This window comes from Passer montanus, unplaced genomic scaffold (assembly GCF_014805655.1).
Source record: "Passer montanus isolate IOZ18808 unplaced genomic scaffold, ASM1480565v1 scaffold79, whole genome shotgun sequence".
Classification (NCBI taxonomy): Eukaryota; Metazoa; Chordata; class Aves; order Passeriformes; family Passeridae; genus Passer; species Passer montanus.
In genome coordinates this window covers 1,822,578-1,842,783 of record NW_024373145.1, presented here as the reverse complement: position 1 = coordinate 1,842,783, position 20,206 = coordinate 1,822,578, and the positions used below count along the sequence as shown (strand labels likewise).

Sequence of the window (20,206 nt, the reverse complement as noted above, 5' to 3'; positions counted from 1 at the left end):
TGACTGTATTATTTTTGCTGGCTAAGCCTGGTCTGTATTAGAGGCCAGGAAAGTAGCTATTTTCTGAGTAAGAGAAATATTTCCATGAAACAAAATTCTTCATTCCGTTTTATAATGGCAGATTCTTTTAACAGAGTGCTTTAAACATCTCCATGCCATCTCTGCCCACCTATCTGTCTGACAGCATCGGGCTGGCACTAGCTCTCACTTCACATTTCACCTGCAGCGGTGTTTCCATCTTCGGACCCGTGGGTCCTTACAAGCCAAAGCAGCAAGAGCCTGGGAGCCGCGGCTTTAGTGGAACGACTGCGAATCGGGGTGCGGGGTTATTACTGGTTATAGGTTATAGGTTACACTGGCAGCGCGCTCTGAGGGTGAAACCTGCGTTTCAGTAAAGACACCCCTGAGGCCCGGCTGCTCCTGTGGCGTTCAGACGCTTTCTCCCTCCACCTCTGCTTCACACGCCAGCGTGAACCGGGCGCCAGGAAGAGCAAGGCTGGGAAGGGCAGAGGGAGGGTCTGCAGAAGAGGCCGGGAAGCAGCGGAGAGGTTGGGCAGGGCCCGGCTGGGGACAGTGCCCGGCTGAGGACAGAGCCCGGCTGGGGGCAGTGCCCGGCTGAGGGCAGTGCCCGGCTGGGAACAGTGCCCGGCTGGGGGCAGTGCCCGGCTGAAGACAGAGCCCGGCTATGGGCAGTGCCCGGCTGGGGGCAGTGCCCGGCTATGGGCAGTGCCCGGCTGGGGGCAGGGGCGGCGCGCGGGCGGCAGCGGTGGCGCGCGGACGGGCGCGCCCTGCGGAAGCTGCCGGTGCACGTGGGGCTGGTGGTGACCGAGGAGGAGCCGAGCTACGCCGACATGGCCAGCCTGGTCGTGTGGTGCATGGCCGTGGGCATCTCCTACGTCAGCGTCTACGACCATAACGGTGAGCGGCGGCCGGGGTGCCCCGAGTGCCAGTCCCGGGCGGTGCCCGCCCGCCCCGGGAGCGCCTCCTGGCGTGGAGCCAGAGGGCCGCGCTATTCCGGGGTCTTCCCGAGTCCGTCCAGCCTCTGCTGGCTGCTCCCTTCCCATCCGCTGGAGCTGCTTGGCCGCTGCAGAGCTTCTCTCCCCGGGGAGCCTGGGGAATGGCCCAGTTGCCCTTCTGGCCCAGCTCCTGTGTCGGGATGACCCGGTCCTGCCTGCTTTCCAGAGCCTTGGCCACAGCCTCGGGCTGACAGGAGCTGCTGACATCTGAAAGTGTAGGGCAGGGCTGTTAGTAGGGAAGAGCTTTAGGCTACCTGCTCTTGTGAGTGCTGTTTATGAGCTGGGGCTCGACTTCCAAAAGTGAATGAATGAAAGTAACCTTCTATTTTCAAGTACTCCTGTATGAAGAAACAGGATGGACAAATAGTTAAACGTAAGCATGTATGTCCTGTGTGCTGTCTGTATTGTGAAGTTAAATTACGTGGTCTGCATTTGGTCCTGCTTGGCATTTGAGTTAACTCTGAGCCAGTGCTTCTGGAACCTCTGGTGCTTTTTCATATCTGTGTGATTTATTTGTTACTGAGTCTCAGATGTATAACCATTGAACTCTGGCTCTTGCAGGTATGTTGATTCCACGTCACTGACTATCATAAAGATAAGATCAGAGTTTGGATTTCACATTCTGTGAGGAAATCGTGGAACAAATCTGACTTCCTCATACCAATCCTTCCCTAGTGGGGAGCTAAAACCAGCCATATTCAAGATACTCTTAGTTGAAGCTTTCTGTCCAGCTGTTGAGAGATGATCTCTAACCTGTCCTGGACAAGCTGTCAGCTCAGAAGGGATAACAATACATTACATGGACTGTGTCCTGTTTCTGTCCTGCAGAGGAAAAAACTTCATCCTGAAGATCCCTGTTCTCTTGCTGTCAGGGATGAGACTGTAGGAGACCAGGGTTTGACTTGTTTTGAGCCACTTCCAATGGCTGTTTAGAGGTGTCATGCAGTTTAGGAGAACTGTAGATTTCTAATGCCAGGTTAGAGGCACAGTTGTCTTCTAGTGCTCTTTCACGAGGTGTCCAGCAGTGCATCCCATGTAAGTAGGGAAAATCTTTTGTTATCAAGTGTGCAAAAGCATCTAAGTTATGCAGGCCTTTCCTTGAGCATAGACATTTGTGATTTTTAAAGTTTTTTTGCTTTATTTTAAACCATCACTATTTATAGTTTTGTTTCATGGCTGATCCTTCCTATGTGATAAAAGACTCGGAAGACTTGACTTTCACTAAATTACTGTAAGATCATTATGAGAAACTGGACTTAATACCAGTCACTTAGCAGTTTAAACTGGCCATCTGTGCAGGGTTGTGGTGGAACTTTGTTATGTCGTATTTCAGAGGGGGAACGCTTCCTCATTTGGAAGTCAAAGAATGATGTAAAATATTTGTGTAACATCTCAAGCACACAGAGAACAGGACCTTCTGAAAAGTCATTTATATGTTGACAGTTTTTATTCCTAACTTGGAAAGCATTCAACCAGGTGAAATGCTGCAGAGCAAGCAGTACCAAGGAAGAGAGTTTCCATTATAGCTTGAAGAGAGACGTTTTTATTGTACAGGATTGTAAACTTCAAACCTCAAATAAGCTATGGGCAGTATTGCCTGATATGTATGTGCTTAGCTCCTTTTTAGATTCCAGCACTGTGCTCCACAAATTATATGTATGAGAACTGAACTGAGGAACAGGTCAAGCTGAGAATCATGTTTCTTGGTCGTCTTGGTTTTCATCTTGCTTACTGTGCAACACTGAGGAGGGAGAAGGCACCAGCCAATGCTTGGGTAGCCAGTGTTGCTGAGCTCCTGTCTCACAGTAAGGAGCCAGAGCTGTAGCAGTGTCTGAAACATCATTTTTTTGAAAACCTACCTACTGCTTCACCAGTGCATGTGTTGCAGTTCAGTCAGATCTAAGATTGACTGTTGGAAGACTGAATATGATGACCGAAATTATAGTTTTGTCCACTGAAGAGCTGGCATAACCTTGCAGAATAGTTGTTATTGCAGGCAGTTCAGAAAAATGAAAGTCTCGAGTTATTTGCTGCTGTGTCCATGTATTTTTTAATTCAGTCTAAAGTTATGTATGTTAATTTTCTGTGTCATTATGTTATTTTTTGTTTTGTTGTTGGGAATTTTTTCTTTAGTTTGGTTGTTTTTGTTGTTCTAAGTGCAGGTTATGTGATGAGTGTGCATTTTAGTTTTTCATTTGAAAGTTGCATGTTAACAGGTTTTGCTGTCACCTCTGAGATCTGACAATATAGCTGTTACCTCGTGATTTCAGTATCGAAACATTTTTCAGTAGCTTGTTCTTCTGCTGGTCCTCTGATGCCAGAATATGCTAGTTTAATTGCTAGCTTGCTTTCCAATTTGTTACAGCAAAATCAAAGAAGGCAGAGCAAAGAAAAAGTTCTAAATCTGTGGCTTTTGCCAAACTTGTAGGGGTGATGAGAATAGCCTGCATTGCACATCCTGTTGCACACAGGTGTTCAGTGGGTTGTCCAGGACAGCAGCTGCTCTGTGCACAGCTGAGCTTTTTAGACTGACTTCAGCCTCAGTCATTCATACAGCTCTGGTGTATGCTTACTGCTGGTGATAGCACATATGCTGCCTCTCTTGTGGTGCTAAGCTCCTTAGGGTGCCTTGGTTGAGCATACAGCATTTCCAGATAGACTTCATTAAGTAGGATGTTGCAGCTGTTGCTAAATGCCGTGCTCAGTGGTGGTGGAGTCTGGAACCCTGAGTGCTGACACTGATAATAGTGAATGAAGTCAGGTACAACTTGCTCTTATCAGTAGCAGAGGGTGACCCTTAATTACAGTGTGCACTTGTTTCCATCCACTCAGATGGTGAGTGGTGCTTTTGGACTGCTGAGCTGCTTCTAGGGGTTTGTGTTCATACAAGTGTACCAACCATTGATTTGTGAGTCTCCACTGGTGCTGGCTGTGGTGGCAAAGGAGAATTCATTGTGAGTGCTCTGGATCAGTGTTAAGATATGATGAGGTATATGTTAATTTGTTTCTTTTCATTCATTGCATATATGCAGTACTTTTGATTGCAACAGGAAACCTTGTTTACAAACTTGGTCTTCTGTGGTTGCCTTCTTTGCAAGAAGTAGTGTGTCAGTTTCCTGCAGGAGGATTAAATTCAAAATGTGTCCTTAACTGCCTCTTCCATAGGAGGAAAAGGAAGCATGAAGTTCTTTACAGAAGTGCTACATAATAGTTCTTTTTGTTTATAGTAATGAGTTTCTGTATTTTTTACAAAATTCCTAAACAGAAGGTTGCTCATGTATTCTTCAATGTTAAAATAAGAAGCTGCATTCCAGCTCACACTGGTTTGTTACAGCAGCTGCCCCAGTAACTGTAAAGGCAAGTTGGCTGGAATTGTGCAGGGCTCAGAACTGTGACTTTCTCTGTTTCCTCAGCACGTTTGGAGGCCCAAACATCTGGCTTTACTGCCCCTGGTGTGTGGAACCCTTTCTCTCAATTTTCCTTATTGTGCAGCATGACAAAGCCATAATAAATTTAATGCTACTGTGCACACCTGAGTTAAATAATGCAAACTGAAGTTTCAGGCTTTTGATAAAGAATTTTTCTGTTGACCTCTGTATTGCCAGTCATTTCTTGGTAGAAATCCAGCCATTCTTGTTGAGACTTTATCTGAGGAAATACTGCAGCTTTGTTGTAGTCAGAAGGCATTGATAATGCTTTCAGGTAACAGTACTTAAAATACCTTCTGTGGAGCAGAAAGCTTTCACTAGTGCTATGTACTTTAACTTTCTTTTGGTAGTTGTTTTGCCATTTGGGAGAGCTTGATTGAGTGTTACTTCTGTGAAGCTTTTATGCTATGGTTTAAGACAAGTCTGGAGTGCTTTTTGGGAGCTTGCTGAATCTTGGCATTTGGGTACTTTGGATTCCTAGCTAGATGCTTCACTGAGAATTTGCAGTTGTTCGTCCTGGGTTTAGCTTTCTAGTGAACTGCTTTGCTTCTGACCACTTTTCTCTTAAAAACTCTTTGGAAGGATAGAGTATGCAAAAAAAAAAAAAACTTAATTAGCCCCAAAGTAGGCTTCTAGTCTCTTCTAAATTTGATCAGTTTGATCAATCCACTTGTGAGATACCAGTATCACATGGCATCTGCTGTGGGCCTTCACCCACGTGAAAGTTCTCATTCAACAATTTTGTTTTGGTGTCGAGCTGAGAGGAGTTCTCAGACCTCATTTATTAGAAGGGATAACACTAATCTGTAGAAGGTGAGCTCCTTAAAGGAATGGGAAATATGAAAGAGGTATATTTTCTCTGAATTTCTGATGAGCCCCTGTTCTCTTAGTGCAGAATGGCCCCTCAAGAGGAAATGTGGGAGGAGTGGCCACCTATGAAGTTCTTAGTTGTAAGTCAAATTCTTTGGTTAGTGCTGTCTTAAGTGGCCTTAATCTGACTGAAATTGAAGTGACTTTAGCTACATTCAAACTTGGATTACTTTTTTTCCTAGACTCTTGGAATAAAGGAGGTGTTTGTAGCTTTCCATGTCCTCTGAGGTCCAGTGTAATGGCCAGGCTTTCCTGTTATCAGCCAGCGTGAGGCAACAGGATGTAGGCAAAAGTTGTTCATGTATTAAAACAGTTTCTTGCATATGCATTCTTTGAAGTGGTTTATTATTTGATGTTCTCAAAATGTTAATACCTGATAACAGTTACAACTTCGGATTACTCTTTCCTTGTCAGCACTGGAAAGAAGTTGAGAAAGCAAATAACTGAATTGTTGTGGAGATATGTACTCCATTTTGGTAAGGTGTTCCCTTGCAAGGAAGAGCTAACTATTATTCTGTGTTTTACCAGATTCTGCTGCTTTAAAAAGCGGGGAAATTAAAAATGTTGAACTTTGAGATGCCATTAAGGCATTAACAGGTGGTGGCTGTGGTAGTCTGGTCAGACAAACAAATGGTTGACATCATTTGGTGTTTCTCTGTGCCAGTTTTGCACTTCCAGTTCAAGATTCTTGTCACTTCTACACATGATGAATTTGCAGCCTCTTAATTACAAACTTCATTTGTCAATAACTAACCCTAAAATATTGCAGCACCATGGTTGCAAGCAAAGGGGCATGGCTTGTAGCTGCTGTAAATCTGAGCAAAAGGTGTGTGCCCTGGAAAAGACCTGTGTAATGGAGGACTACTGCAGGAAGCTAAAACACTTCTGGTTTGCCTCAGCTCTAATAGCAACAAATGACTGACAGCATGCTTGCAGCTTGTGTTGTAAAAACAAGTAGTATCCCTGAAAACAGCTCACAGGTTCTCAGTAGTTAAAATAAACAAACCAGGACAGAGTTTGATGCTCTTTTGCACTGGGAATTTTAGTGCTTAAATACATGTAATTCTTAAACACTTCCTTTGCAGGAATATACACATTGCACCAGCTTACAAAGGTTCCAGAGCTCTGACCAGACAATCAAAACCAGAAAATCTTCTGATGAAAAATAATAGTGACAATTTCATATTTGTGTTCCATATTAGAAACATGAGTAGAGCCACATTTTTTTTCATGTAACAGCAAACAACTGTTTTATTGCTAAAATTTATTAGACCTTTGTCAAACCATAATTTTTTATAATGTTAAAATTACATTATGGACTAGCTTTAACTTTTTGTGATCAAAGTTGGAGGGTAGCAGTATATCAAGAGTTAAATTTCACTGCCTAGAAACACAATTCTTTTACTGAGCTGGCCTACTCATGCACTTGTTTGCTATATTTGTCATGTTTAAATTAAGCAACAGCATCTCCCAGAACTAACTTGGGCACATTTACAAAGTTTTAATAAAATGAGCCTTGTAGATAAATGGGCTTTTGAGATACTGTAAGGGAAAGGAGAATAGAGCTGAGTCATGACCATGTAAAATTGTTGAAGTTGAGTATGAATTTGGCCTGTGAATATTGCATTTGGCCAGACTACGTTTGCAGTGATGTGCATTCATAAGTCTCTTGTGCACTGACTGAGAGACAGACGTTGAAGGAGTATTCCCAAATGCTGTTGGTTTTTAATTAAGATCTGAGTGAGTCTGAATTTTTACTACCTTCTCATGTGCTTCAGGATCTTCTCTTCAGGAAAACTGTGTATGTGTCAAGGTTGATGGTTCAGTGGGAATTTAGGTGTGGAGGCCTTTCCAAGGAAGGCTTACTGCAACTACATGGTGCAACTACAGTAGCTTCCTATTTGTTAAACTGCTGTTCCAGGAGCCATCTCCAAGTTTGAACAGCTGAGGGGGTGGGTGAGATAAACCGGCAGAATAGAAGGGTGGTACTCAGATAAAGCTTAAGAACACATTTATTTAGCAAGTCTTCTGTATCTGTTTTGTATGTTAAGGTCCTTCACTTTGCTTCTCAGTAAAAAGATACCATATACTGGAATTGGTCCAGCTCCAAACACCTTGGTCAGTTCTTCTAGTTGTCCTCAAAGTCTTAATATATTTTAGAGCTGGAGTGTGGAGTCTTAATTTATTCTTCCAGTCTTTGGCAGGAATAGGCAAGAACCTTTCATGAGAAAGGGTGTCCTTCGTGTTGGGTGAGAAAGGGGAAGAAGAGCAGCAGCTTATTTCCCAGATTGGGAGCCTTTCCTAATTATGTCACATTTGTCTGGATATTGAACATAGTCTTATTTCTAATATCTAAAAGTGTATGGAAGTCAAGTGACTCCTGAAGGTGAGGCACATGCAGCCTTGTACAGATCTTCTGTGAAGAGGGTGCAGGATTAGCAATTGCACTGGCTGCACTGCTGCTGACCTTGGGAGTAAGGAGGACAATTTGTGCGAACCCCAGCACGAAACAGACCGAGCCAAGCAGAGTTGTATCAAGCAGTTTGATTTGAAGCAGCATTCTCAATTTCTGTTATGTATAAGTATACACTAGAAAACAGGAGCACAAGAAGCCACAATTTAGTTTAAACTTAGAAGTATTCCAACACTATTTTTCTTTAGGGGTTTGTGCCTTACCACCACTTGCTTTTCTGTAAACATGTGAAATCAGTTATAAGCACCACTAACACTTCTATAATGAAATAGGTTTTTTTTTACACGAAGTATCCATGATGAGCGGAAAAATAGATACTTTGCCACCTATTAAAACCTCTAATGAAGCCTGTAGAAAAGTTCTAATTCATTAGGCCTAAAGGCTAGCATATTAAATAAATGCATTGTATCAGTTCATATTGCAAACTAACTCCTAGTGTATTGTGGTCTTGATCCAGTGCTTACATACTGTTTGGCCAATGTGGGAACTCTGTAGCAGTTCCAGATCCTGTAGTCTGGTTGTGGTGCTGAATCCTATGCCTATTCATAAAATTGCATGTCTTACATTGTTTTGCAATGTCTACATTGTAAGATTAGTGTGTGGGCATTTTTAGACTGGTCAATGGAAGTGTTTGACATAAGGTTTCTGAATGAAGTGCAGTAAAGTCTCTGAATATCCTGTGATAAAAGCATTATCCAGTTTCTGAGTGAATATGCCTAGCCATGCTTTTGGATTGTAAATATTTAAACTGTAACATTTAGTTTTTGCTGTGGCATTTAATTAGAAATAGTTATGCGTTTCTCAGAAGCTAGAATTTATTTTAGTACAAGAACCCAAGTATGTTTGAAATAGGCTTTTGTGATTTCCTGTGTTCGAAATGTGTCTGCCTTAAATATATAAGTATGAAAAGGCCTTGGAGACTGCATGAACTCCTTGAAACATACAGCTTGTGAAATTCTCTTATTAGGAAATCCATGCTGTTGGATGGCTTAAGAGTGGATACTTACTGAGACCTGAAATGCTGATGTAGTGGAGACTGGCTTTGTTGGCCTGCAGCCTTAGCGATGTTTTAGCAAGTGGTAGCAGACTTAAGCAGCGTGGGCTTTATAGAAATTTGGTGTTAATCTGACTTGGTTGTTCTTTGCTGATTATTGCTTTCTCTATTTCTAGCATACTAAGGACAATAAAATGAGTCATAAGCTATCCCTTACACAGTTGCAACTTGCTGCTTAAATCAGGCTGGGTGAAAGAAGAACAGAAGCACATGAGTTGTCTGTCCAAGGTCACTCAAATTAGTCACATGCAGTAGCATTTGCTTTGAGCGCTTACCCACACTTGTGAGCTCCAGTCTCAAACCAGTTCTGACTAACTTTTTCTACTTGCCTAGTGTCAGATTTATTTTGTAACATCCTTTATAGGAGTTGGCTGATATGCAACTTTTTTTTTTAAGGTATTTTCAAGAGGAATAATTCAAGATTGATGGATGAAATTTTAAAACAGCAGCAAGAACTCTTGGGACTAGATTGCTCCAAGTACTCCGTGGAATTTGCAAATCACGACAAAACTGGTCAAGGTAAGATCAACTAGAAGAGGGGTTTGGTATGCCTCTAAATAGCTGTATATCAATCATAAATCTGCTTTTATTTAAACACATTTCTATGTAGAGTGACCTTTTTCTTCATATATGTGCTTCCATCTTTCCAAATACACACCTTAACGTGGGGAGGAGAAAGGGAAAGAGCAAGACTGCTGGTTGTCATGGCAAGGTATAATGCCATCATGAAGGTAAAGGGCACAAGTTAAAAAAATAAATGTGATAATAGCTTTTGCACTAGTTAGATGTGGAAGGCAGGAGTAGGTAGCAGTATCTGCTATAAGAACTCATTTCCTCGTCTGGTGCCTAAGGCAAATGCTAGAAGTCTGTTCAAATACAATAAATCACAGGCATGTACTTGAATCAGGCTTTTGTCTTAGAGAGATGGGCTGATACAGCTCTTCTAACTACAACTCATAATATTAAAGCAGGTCTTGTACAAAAATACCTAAACAACCCTTACGCTTTAAGATCATCATAGTTCAAAGACTTATGAAAAGTCTGCACAAGTTGTGGTACATTTAGCTGCATTGAAAATGCTGCTTGCAAGTTTTGCCTCCCCTATGAGAGCTGACTGAATACCAAAATCCTTTATGCCAGCTTTCCAGTACAAAGTATAATATTGTAACATGCACTTGTCTTGTGAACAACTTAGCCTAAGATGCTTGCATTTATGTGGAAGAACTTTGGTTTCATGCTATTTTTTTTTTCCTTCCTGTGAAGATTGAAATAACCAGCAGAATATGGGGTAGACAGCCTATTAATGTCTTAAACTCCAGCATACTTAGCTATACTTACCTAAGTTGAGATATTTATGTTCACACCAAGCAAACTACTGAAAGACTTCTCAGACTTGCTGATGGGAAGAGTGCGTTTAAATCTCAGGAACCTTTTGTGCTGGAAACTGTGAAAAGCAGAGGTGTTTTCTATTCTGTTTTTAAATTCTTCATTCTTTTTTTGGAGGCTTCACAGTCAGATCAGATGCTTCATGTTTTCAATTGAACAAACTGACATCTCTGCAGTTTATTATCTGCAGTTTTTCACTTCTGAAGAACAAAATTGCATTTGTTGCAATTTAAGGATACTGTTAAATATTTTTTAATGTAGGACATTTGATGCAAATTTGCAAATCAAGCAATATTAAGGAATAATCATTTTCATTGTGGTGGCTTTGGATGGATGAACTGAGGGGTTTTAGGTGTTCTTATGAATCATGACCATGGTCCTTTGGTTCTGCAGTTTTAAGAAACGTATATTTAACTATCTGGTTATAACTATCCTATATCCTAAGTTTGGTATCAGCCTAAAATGTTGACACTTTGGTATTTAACCCACTTGACTTCAAGCCAGTATAATGCGCCATCTCTGGCCTTCAGCTTCTTTGGCAAGTTTACCTCTTAGGTACCTTACTAGTACTGACAATGATGCAAGTCTTGTAGTATGAGAAGACTCTTGCCTCTCAATAGTGTAGGATTAAGATAATTACTGTTGTGAAATGTCCTCTTAAGTCACAGACATAATTGCAGGTGAATAGATTAATTCTGAACTATTATCTTGTTCCAAGCTTCAGTGTAGCAATCTTAGATCCTTACTGTAACTCTTGCATCAAGATGCTGTGGTCAGATTGAGGGAGGCCCCCAAGGTTAATAATTATGTCACATGAATGTACACAGTAGCTGTCAAAAACACTTTCCTCTTCTAGGGTAGAAATTAGTTTGTTGTTTTTTTGTTTTTTTTTTTTTTTTTTTTAAATTTCCCTGAACCCCTTAAATTTCTATCCAGGCACCTTTCTTCTCAGTGCTTTGCCTGACAGCATAAGAACCAATCAAAATTTCCTGGAAAACTATATTGAAGACTGAATTAAGCCCCTTCTCAAAGTAGTTGTCTTAAGCTTGTGTTTTAGTAATACAGCAAATCCAGAAAACTCTTACCACTTTTCTAAGAGATAGGTGAGGTGTATCTGTGACTAGTTATAATACAGGAATTAAACTACAAGTTGCTTTCAGCTGTACCTGTGACTATCTAAAGCACATGCAAAACAATTATATTTCTGTTGCTTTTAAACTATGTTTTGTGCTTTCAGTTTTAAATTGCCAATCTACATTGAAGGTGCTGTCTCCGGAAGATGGAAAAGCAGACATAGTCAAAGCTGCTCAGAACTTCTGTCAGTTGGTAGCACAGCAGCAAAGAACACATTCAGACCTGGATGTGAATATGTTAGACAACTTATTAAGTAGTAAGTATAATATGGAGGGGAAAGAGTACTCAATTCATAACAGTTTGGTTGCTAGTATATTCATTGCTTGGATTGTATGCATTTTGATGCTTGGTCTATCAGAGTAAGTTATGATTATTGCTTTTAGGCTTCTGCTAAAATTTTCTTTTTTATTGCCTTTTGAGCTGTTTTTTTCAAGCAGAAAATTATTTAGCAGAAATATTAAGGTAACTTGCAGAGTTTTGGCTTTTCAGAGTTTACAGCATCAGTGGTATGTTCTGCAATGAGCTTTCTGAAAAATGTACTTTTGGGATTGCCTAAAACTAGACTATTCTAATTTAGGTTAGCTTCCTGCAAGTTGCAAGCTGCAAATATGGATGGGCAGAGGCTTTTCCAGATCTGGTTACAGCGATTAAAGCTGTTCTTGCTGTCTGACTACTACCCTGAATGCAAATGATGGATCTCTTGCTGCTCTATAACCCACAGTAGCTTAGTTGTCTTCATTACTAATTCATGCAGATTACTGACTCTGCACTGTGACGTTTGGCTACATGCAATAGCTATGGAAGGGCAGGACTGCCCTAATACCACATCTGGGAGAAGAAGTTTAGAATTAGCATCCACTTTTCCAGTGGTGCTATGGAGCTATAATGAGTTGCTCAGCTTGCCTAGGTGATCCATGCATGTTAATTGCAGCTGTAATTAGCTTGGTAGGGTTCAGGTTTCAGATTGCACACTTGAACTTGGATGCCTTTGGGCATGTTGTTGTAGTGTTTCCCATTAATGGGACTTTAGAGAGTGATTTCTTCTTTTTCATGTGGGTGATCAGCTGAATTGTTCTGCAGACAGACTTCCATGGCAGTTTGGCCACTTCAGACTGAATTCCATCCCTGTTGTCAGCATCCTCCTATAATGGAACTATTAAATGTATTTAATAAGGCACCTGAAGAAGAACTTAGGACATCTCTTCTGTTATACCCTAAAGGCAATTAAAGGAAATTAATAATTGCTCCTTCAGAACAGTTACTAATTTAATGGAGAACCAGTGACAGTTGTTACCTGTTGGGCGTATTTTGGCCCGTGACATTTAACTGGAGATTTTCAAACTTGTTGGTGATGTTCTGTCTGGATATATTAAAAGTATTACGCCCAATCTTAAAATGAGTGGATTTATTTTTGAAGTATTGCATGCTAGCTCAGCACAGAAAGAGAAATCTAATCTGTCAAAACTATGAACTTTGAAACACACCGCTTCATCGATGTGGCTAATAATTAAGGATAATATCTGTAACTGGTCCTTATTAATTTGTTTACTTAATGTTTGGGACATTGTTGGAAGTGAAGTATTCTTTCATTACTTACGCAGCAGCTTTTTAAACTTTGTTTTACTTGTAGGCAAATTTAGTTTGTGTGCCTTTTGAATGGAACAGTATTAAAAGTATGCATCTGTGCATTACTGATTTGAGAGCATGTTCTGGAAAGCAATACTTGAGTAGTTATATTCTTAGAGTTTGCATTAATGGTGTCTTCTGTAAATCTTTGGGGGTTTACGTTTTGATTTATATACCTGTTAATGTAGTTTTTAAACTTTTTGTTCATGTTTAGGGTGCAGTTATTGAAGCCTAGTCCTAAAATGGTATGATTCTAGCTTGTCATGTGGCTTTTCTTGTTCTTAATTCAGTCATGCACTTAATTCTTACAGCTTGAGTTTTCTGCAGTGTAAGAGTACTTTCTTCTAAGCAATGCCTCAGCTAACCAGCTTGTTTTCAGAAAGTAGGTGCCAGCTGCCTTTTAATATTGTCTCTGCTTGCTGTCTGTTTGCCTTCCAGCAAAGAACATGACTGTCAATTTAAGGCTATTCAAGCTGCCCTGTAAGATCTATGTGGAGAAGGGTAGAGTTATCAGCTCTAAAATTCCTTCATGTTCCCCTTGCAGAGCCCCCAACCAGATTGCCATCCTTCGAGTGTGCAAGTCTTTTGGCCTCTTTTGTTTTTTAAAGTTTGCTCCCAAATCCTTGTATCCTGTTTGTGCTAAACTTGACTGCTGTAACTCTAGCAACTCTGAGGGAGCTTTCACATGTAAACTATCTGTAGCACTGCTGTTCAGGTGGAGAAATGGATGCAGAGTGGAAAGCACATACTGTGTTTTTAGTTGGCTGTTGTGACAGTAATACTAGTGTGCATTTTCATTTTCCTTCAGCTAGGAACCAGAAGGAAATGTTAGCATTAACTGGGCACTCTGAAGGTCTTTTCCTGTTTGAAAAGCCCTTGCAGTGTTGAAGATCTTGCCACTGTACCAGCTGAGGAGTACTCAGCTACTGAATCAGTTGATGAGTAAAGCTGTCCACTTCCTCCAAAGTCCCCACTTCTGAGTATTCACTGCTTCCCTGCAAAGCTCTTGGATACTAACGTGCTAGCTTCTGAACACCAAAGTGGCTTTTGTTTTGCAATTTTTTTCTTAACTTTGAGATGAGATTTGGACTGTGGCACAAGACACTCCTATCTAAAACTTTATCCTTCCTTAGAAATGCACATGCTTGGGGAGAATAGCTTCTTTACCTCTGGTAAAAGGTATCATCACTATTGTGGTGATTCAGTGGGGAGGGAGGATGTGAATTTTTAAAAAAAATATCCAGCTTCAGTTTCAAAACCTGGGTGGAGCAAAATCTGGCTTTACTTTCCTTTTCTGTTACTCCCAAAGTTAAGTTCCTCTACAACTAATGTGAAAACTGTAAAAGGCTCTTGACTGCTTTTCTGTAGTGTTTTTGGGGTTTTTTTGGGGTTTTTTTTTTTGTTTTTTTTTTTAATTTAAGTAAACAAGGAAAGAATTGAGAAGTAACATTGGAGGTTTGGGGCAAGTAGGCTGTATTAAACTTCATCTGCTAAAGGTAGTCATTACCTAGTATAAGCACTCTTGCAGAATTGGTGGATAGTAGAAGGGGTGACAACAAATTACCTGCAATAATCATGACTAATTGCAGCATTTTAGCAAAATAGGGTTATGACTGCTGGAATACTTTTCAGGTGAGCTAGGTAGGTGCAGGAGGAACAGTTTAGCTTCTTGGGTCCTCTTGGGGTGCTCTGCTGGTTTTCACATGTTGCTCTAATCAACTTGCTAGAATTAGCAGGGAAAGCTGGACTCAGACTGCTCATTCTAAGCCTATTTCCTGTCTGTCAATTTTAGCCTGGAGTAGCTTAGGCACTGCAGAATTATATGGAAGGGAGACAGAGGCAGTGGTGTTTGGTCACTAATTGTCTTCAGCCTCAGAACGTGAGCAGGATACCCTCATGAGGGAAATGACTGGCTGGGGTTTTAAGGTGTGGGTAGTAAGAATGTGGGCACTTAGTGGAATTCATCAATATTATCTTGCTCTGCCCTAGAATGGGTCAGGTTGTCCACTTAGTAACACAAAAAGACACACTGTCCTGTTCTTCCTCATTCATCTAACCAGAAAGATGCCAGCTGCAGCAGTGTCTTCGAAATTTTATAGTAAGTTAGTTTTAAAATTTCTGTCTGGCCTCATACTGAGAAAGAGACATGTCATCTTAACAAGTTGGGGTTTTTTTTCCTTCATAGTCTGTGGTACCAAGGTGTTCTTCAGTGAAGCTTCCTTAAGCTTTTTTGTGTCCTTTCACTCTACTTGATTGCAGCTCTCCATAGTTAAGGACTATGGTAGGTAGGGTCAGGGTACAGCATGTTCTGTGCTACTAAAATCGAGTTTGCCAAGACAAAACTAGAACAAGTCAGATGAAACAGCATTGTTAGGGTTTGCTGTTACTCAAAACAATGCAACTGTTCCTGTAATTTCCATAGAAAGTCTTTGAAAACTACCTGACATAAAATTAACAGTCCAGCTGGGCCTGCAGTGGTTGCCTAAGCTTTTGCTCCGTTGGTCATTCAGGTGTTGCAAGACCAGTCTGTCCTCTTGGGCTTTTAATTGTTAACTTGGGACCATCGTTTAAAACAAAACAAAAAAAAGGCATTTAGTGAAAAAGCAGATGCCTTAGGGTTTAGAACTAAAACAAATTCTATGATGAATTTAATAAAACCTAATGTAACTTGTTATTACAGGTTCAAATGGATTTCCTGATCCTGATTTAGTCTTGAAGTTTGGTCCTGTGGACAGCACATTAGGATTCCTTCCGTGGCACATCAGACTGACAGAAATCATGTGAGTTCCTTATAAATGTTGTGAAACACACTGGAATGAAAAATATCTACCTAAAAAAGTCTTTATGGTGTAACTTAGGGAACTGGCCAAAAGAGGAGATGCAGCTAAACAAGTGTCTGGAGATTGATTTGAGGATATTTTAAAATTATTAAATGAAACCTGTCAAACATTCATTGTTAGTTTTCAGTAATACTGACTAGGCAGCCGCAGGCTTCATGCCTCAGGTTGAAGGAGCAACTTGTGTCACCACCTAGTGTGTGGTCCAGTCCCTTTTCACAGTATTCCTTACATCAGTGTTGATTTTCTGTGGCTTATAGGTTTCTAACAGGAAAACTAAGGATACAAGGGAAATGGAATAATACAAGAAGATCGCACCTATGGATTGCTTTTCAATTTTAGAAGTAACTAAACTGACCATATTTGCTGAACTTCTTAAATCTGAGAGCATTTATAGCACACCGTGGACACACTGTGCTGCTATATAGCATTTATAGCCTGTGGACACAGTGCTGCTCCAGCTTTTCACTGATTTGAAGGGCTCTGTGTACTCTAATGGGAGGCTTTGGTTTAGAGAGTGACTGCGTGTTTAGGGTGTTCAGTTGTTAGAGCTGAGTGACAATAACCATGTTGAGAACAACTTCATAAGGTGACTCAGGCAGTAGCTTGCTTTTAGTGATATTCCTGAGTGGCTGCATGAATAGTGTGGTGTTTATAAAAGGTTATTTTAATGTTTCTAACTTGCTTTCTCAGTTCTTTGCCTTCCCACCTAAACATCAGCTATGAAGACTTTTTCTCTGCCCTCCATCACTATGCAGCCTGTGAGCAACGCTGGGGAAAGTGACTTCAGGCTGAGTGCATGGAGTCAAGCTTTCTGTGTGAAGGAACTGATGTCTGTTTACAAGCACCTGCTACCCATAAGTCTGGTTCATAGTCCTTTCTTAATTTATCAAAAAAAATTCAATAAAGTGTCTTACCTTTCTAGAGAGTCTGTGTGAATGCGTGAGAATCTATGGGGAGGGGAGTTCACAGATTTCCTGTTTGAAAAAGGCAGTTACTAAAAACAAAGCTTTGCCCTCACTTTGACATTCAAGTGTCAAAATGAACATGCAAGAATTAAGGGTTGTGAAATCTACAGGACAGTGTAAATAGGAGTCCATGCCCTGAAGATCCTTAAAACCAAGAAAGAACTCCCATCTCTGTTTCTTAATTCTTCATGGTCAGGCATTTCAGAGCAATGGTCTACCTTCAGATATATTTACTATGTAATATGTGAATTCTAGAGAAGTTTGGTTTGTTAACTGAAAATAGACACTGCAGCTTGGCTGGGATGACTAAGCCAGCTGTAGGTGTTCTAGAAATACTGAGAAGAGTCCATAAAAAGGGATGGATGCTTCTATGGTAAGTGGATCAGGCAGTCTGTGTTGCAGTATCCAGCTCTTTTTTTAAGTGGTGGAATGAAAGTATTCCTACAGCCCTGAGTGAATGCAACATCTCAGTCAGTTTTCCACTGGGAATAAGAATAAACAGTACTATGTATTGTTTGTATACCTGTTCTCCCCCTAACATGCTCACTCAAGGTAACAAGCAGGAAAAGGCTCTGGCATCATTTGCTGAAAGATTTGGAAAAGGTCTGAGTCAACTTCATGGCTAAATGTGATTTGCTGCTTGTACTTATGTGCCCAGCAAGGGAGTCTGCTTAAGCCTTTTTTTATTTTTGTTTGTTCTGAACTGAGTATTAGAAGTTTGAATGGAAGAAAGCGGACAAAGAAGGAAGATGAAATGAAGCTGCCCTACAGTATTTCAGCGCTGAGATAATTAACTAGAGATGCTAAATGGTCTTCATTGTGGAATGGCCTGTTGGAGTTACATTCCTGTTTTGCAATTAGTTTAAAATTACAAGTTTATGGCTGCATTTGGACAAAGCAATATCTTTAGATCTGTATTACTGGAGTCAAACATTGATACTGCAGCCTTCTGCCCTGCAGGCTGCAGAACTGTTGAATGCTTCATTCTGGAAGTGTTTCCTGTTTCCCCCTCCCCCCACTCTTCAGACTGAGCCTGGCTTTATCTCCTTTGGGATAGCCGTGTCACTAGAAGGGAAAATAACTGTTTTTAAAAGGGAATTGCCAGATTTTAAACGAATGTCTGCCTCATTGTGAAATGATGTATTTTAACTTGTTGCTTGGTGTAATGTTACAGAGCAGATTGTAAAAACTCTTAGCTGTGGTTTTTCATCATCATAAGATTAGATTGCAGTTACAGAAAGACCTGTGGCCACTTTATCTCAGAAAAGAGCAAGAGATATTCAATAAATTAACTAAGGGTTTTGACATAAAATAGCTTTCAATAGGAGCTGGAATATTTTGAGTACACTTTGTCATCTGGTCTCTTTTGTGTACCAGGTCCTGTATTGCAGAGAAGGTGAACAGTTGTGCAATGTTTCCTGGGCCCCCATCATGGATGTGGGCAAATTTTCCCACTGAGTGTTAAGTTCAACATTTTTGTGGGGAGTGGGTAGCCTGTTGAAGGGTATCTGGAGTATTGATGTTCATCTGTAATATGAATTTTGTTTCATTAAAAAGCAAGGTTGTATTTACGTTCCGGAATGTGTTACTGTGTCACTGAAGCAGTTCTGGTGCTGGCAGTAATGGGAAAAGCTTAGTTTAGCCCTCAAAAATAATGTATTTTTTATATTTGTATCAAACTGCCAAAGAATACTTCTCATACCTGAGTTCCCTCAGTCCTCAAACTTCTGCATATCTCAGCTAAAAAGATATGTTTAATATTGGAGACAGATCTCAAGGCCTAGAATTTGTCTACAGAGGGTTGCTTAATAAAACTAAAATGATTAGTTCAGCTGCATTTGATTCAACTTAAATCTCTTCTGATGGCCAGTTTAATTGTGAATTAAGTGTTCCTCCTGGAATTAATGTAGTTGAACTAATCCATGTTATCACTTAGTTGGGATTATTTTACTGTCCCTGTGTGGGCAATCTTCAGTGAGGTGTGCCAAAAGCACTGTGCATATCCACGACTTGATCTCTGAATGTATGTCCTTGCCCTTAGCGCCTCTGCCCAGCTTGTTCTGTGTGAAGGTCTGTCTGTGCTATCGCTGTGACATGTTTGGGTACCTGTACATAATGTGTAAAATGAGTTTTTATGATTAGGGAATTGATTTATTGAACTTTATTATCGAAAGCTGAATCTGTAAAACAATAAATCAATAAAAGACTATAATCTTTCTACAGGCTATGGTGATACATGAATACTTTTGGAAGTTCAACTGGGGTACTGTAGCCTGATTCGTGTTACTACATTCTGGGGAAGCAGAGAACTTCAAATGTTGTTTTCTTTTGTGCTCTTCTTTAATTACTTTCTGTAGTGTAAGAACTGGGCAAATTTTTCATCTGCCACTTCCAACTTCTTAGATGCTTTTATGAAAGCTTTATAGTAAAGCATTTACTGTAAAAACATTTCTTTGATAGTCCTAAGAACTTGCTAAGCTTGTTCCTGGCTACTAAAAAGCTTGCTTCCTCTCCCTGCTGCTGAGTCAGTCCATGGGCTGTGCTGGGCCTCCTGCCAGCCCTGTTGTGGAGCAGGGTGAAGTGAGGGTGTGGTGTAGAAGAAGCCTCTGCAATCTGAGTGATTTCCATGCTGAGCAAGAAAGAGGAAGTTTGTGTTAAGGTGAGTTTTAAAAATGTACTGGGAATCAAGCTGACCTTGAGCCAGCCAAAACAAAGGCCAGCAGTCTCCCAGGCTGTGTTAGGAGCTGTGTTGCTGGCATATCAGGAGTGATGATTTCTGCAGATCTGGTGAGACATCTGGAGGGCTGCGTTCAGAGCTGGGCTTCCTTGGTACAAGAGAGACACAGATTTAATGAACCTAGGCCACTAAAAGGCTGTGATGATAGGAAGTGGACCATCTGTTGTACAAGGAGAGGCTGAGAATTGGAACTGCTCAACTTGGAGGATGCTGAGGAGGGACCTTACCAACACACAAATGCATGATGAAAGAGGGAGTAAACCCAGCCAGGCTCTTCCTGGTGCTACTTAGTGGCAAGCTGAGAGGCAATGGGCATAAATTGAAATACAAGAGGATGTTGAAACATCAGGAAAACCTTTTCCTATGAATGTGGTCAGACAGTGGAGCAGGTTGCCCCTAGACGCTGGTGGAGTCTCCTTCAAAATCAGTATGTGTGCATGGGGATGAGTGTAGGACTAGATCACCTCCAGAGATGCCTTCCAACCTCAGCTGGAGCTGGCTGTACAGCAGTGTTAGGTGTGGTGCTGCTGGGCTCTCCTACCTCAGCTGGTTTTTAATAGTCAGCAATGGAGGCTTGCTGCAGTTAGTTTGCCATTTCAATAGCAAAGGATATTAGAACTTTCTGTATAGTGGAAAATTCTTTAATTGCACCAGTGTGAGACCTCCCCTTCAGAGTA

At 40.9% G+C, this 20,206-nt stretch overlaps 1 protein-coding gene across 1 annotated transcript; it reads left to right on the top strand.

Annotated features, from left to right (window-relative positions):
• Positions 1-719: 719 nt before the first annotated feature.
• On the top strand, positions 720-19,008 carry NUS1 (NUS1 dehydrodolichyl diphosphate synthase subunit). The gene is made up of 5 exons (XM_039731570.1): positions 720-918; positions 9,238-9,360; positions 11,465-11,617; positions 15,668-15,767; positions 16,518-19,008. Exons 1-5 carry the CDS (start codon positions 720-722, stop codon positions 16,606-16,608), a joined length of 666 nt encoding a protein of 221 aa, XP_039587504.1. The 3' UTR covers positions 16,609-19,008.
• The last annotated feature ends 1,198 nt before the right edge of the window (positions 19,009-20,206 follow it).

Excerpts from the sequence above, each read along its gene's own strand:
- NUS1 (XM_039731570.1), top strand. The coding sequence starts at position 720 with ATGGGCAGTGCCCGGCTGGGGGCAGGGGCGGCGCGCGGGCGGCAGCGG. Across the intron at positions 919-9,237 it reads CAGCGTCTACGACCATAACG|GTATTTTCAAGAGGAATAAT; the intron begins GTGAGCGGCGGC and ends TTTTTTTTTAAG. Across the intron at positions 9,361-11,464 it reads TCACGACAAAACTGGTCAAG|TTTTAAATTGCCAATCTACA; the intron begins GTAAGATCAACT and ends TTGTGCTTTCAG.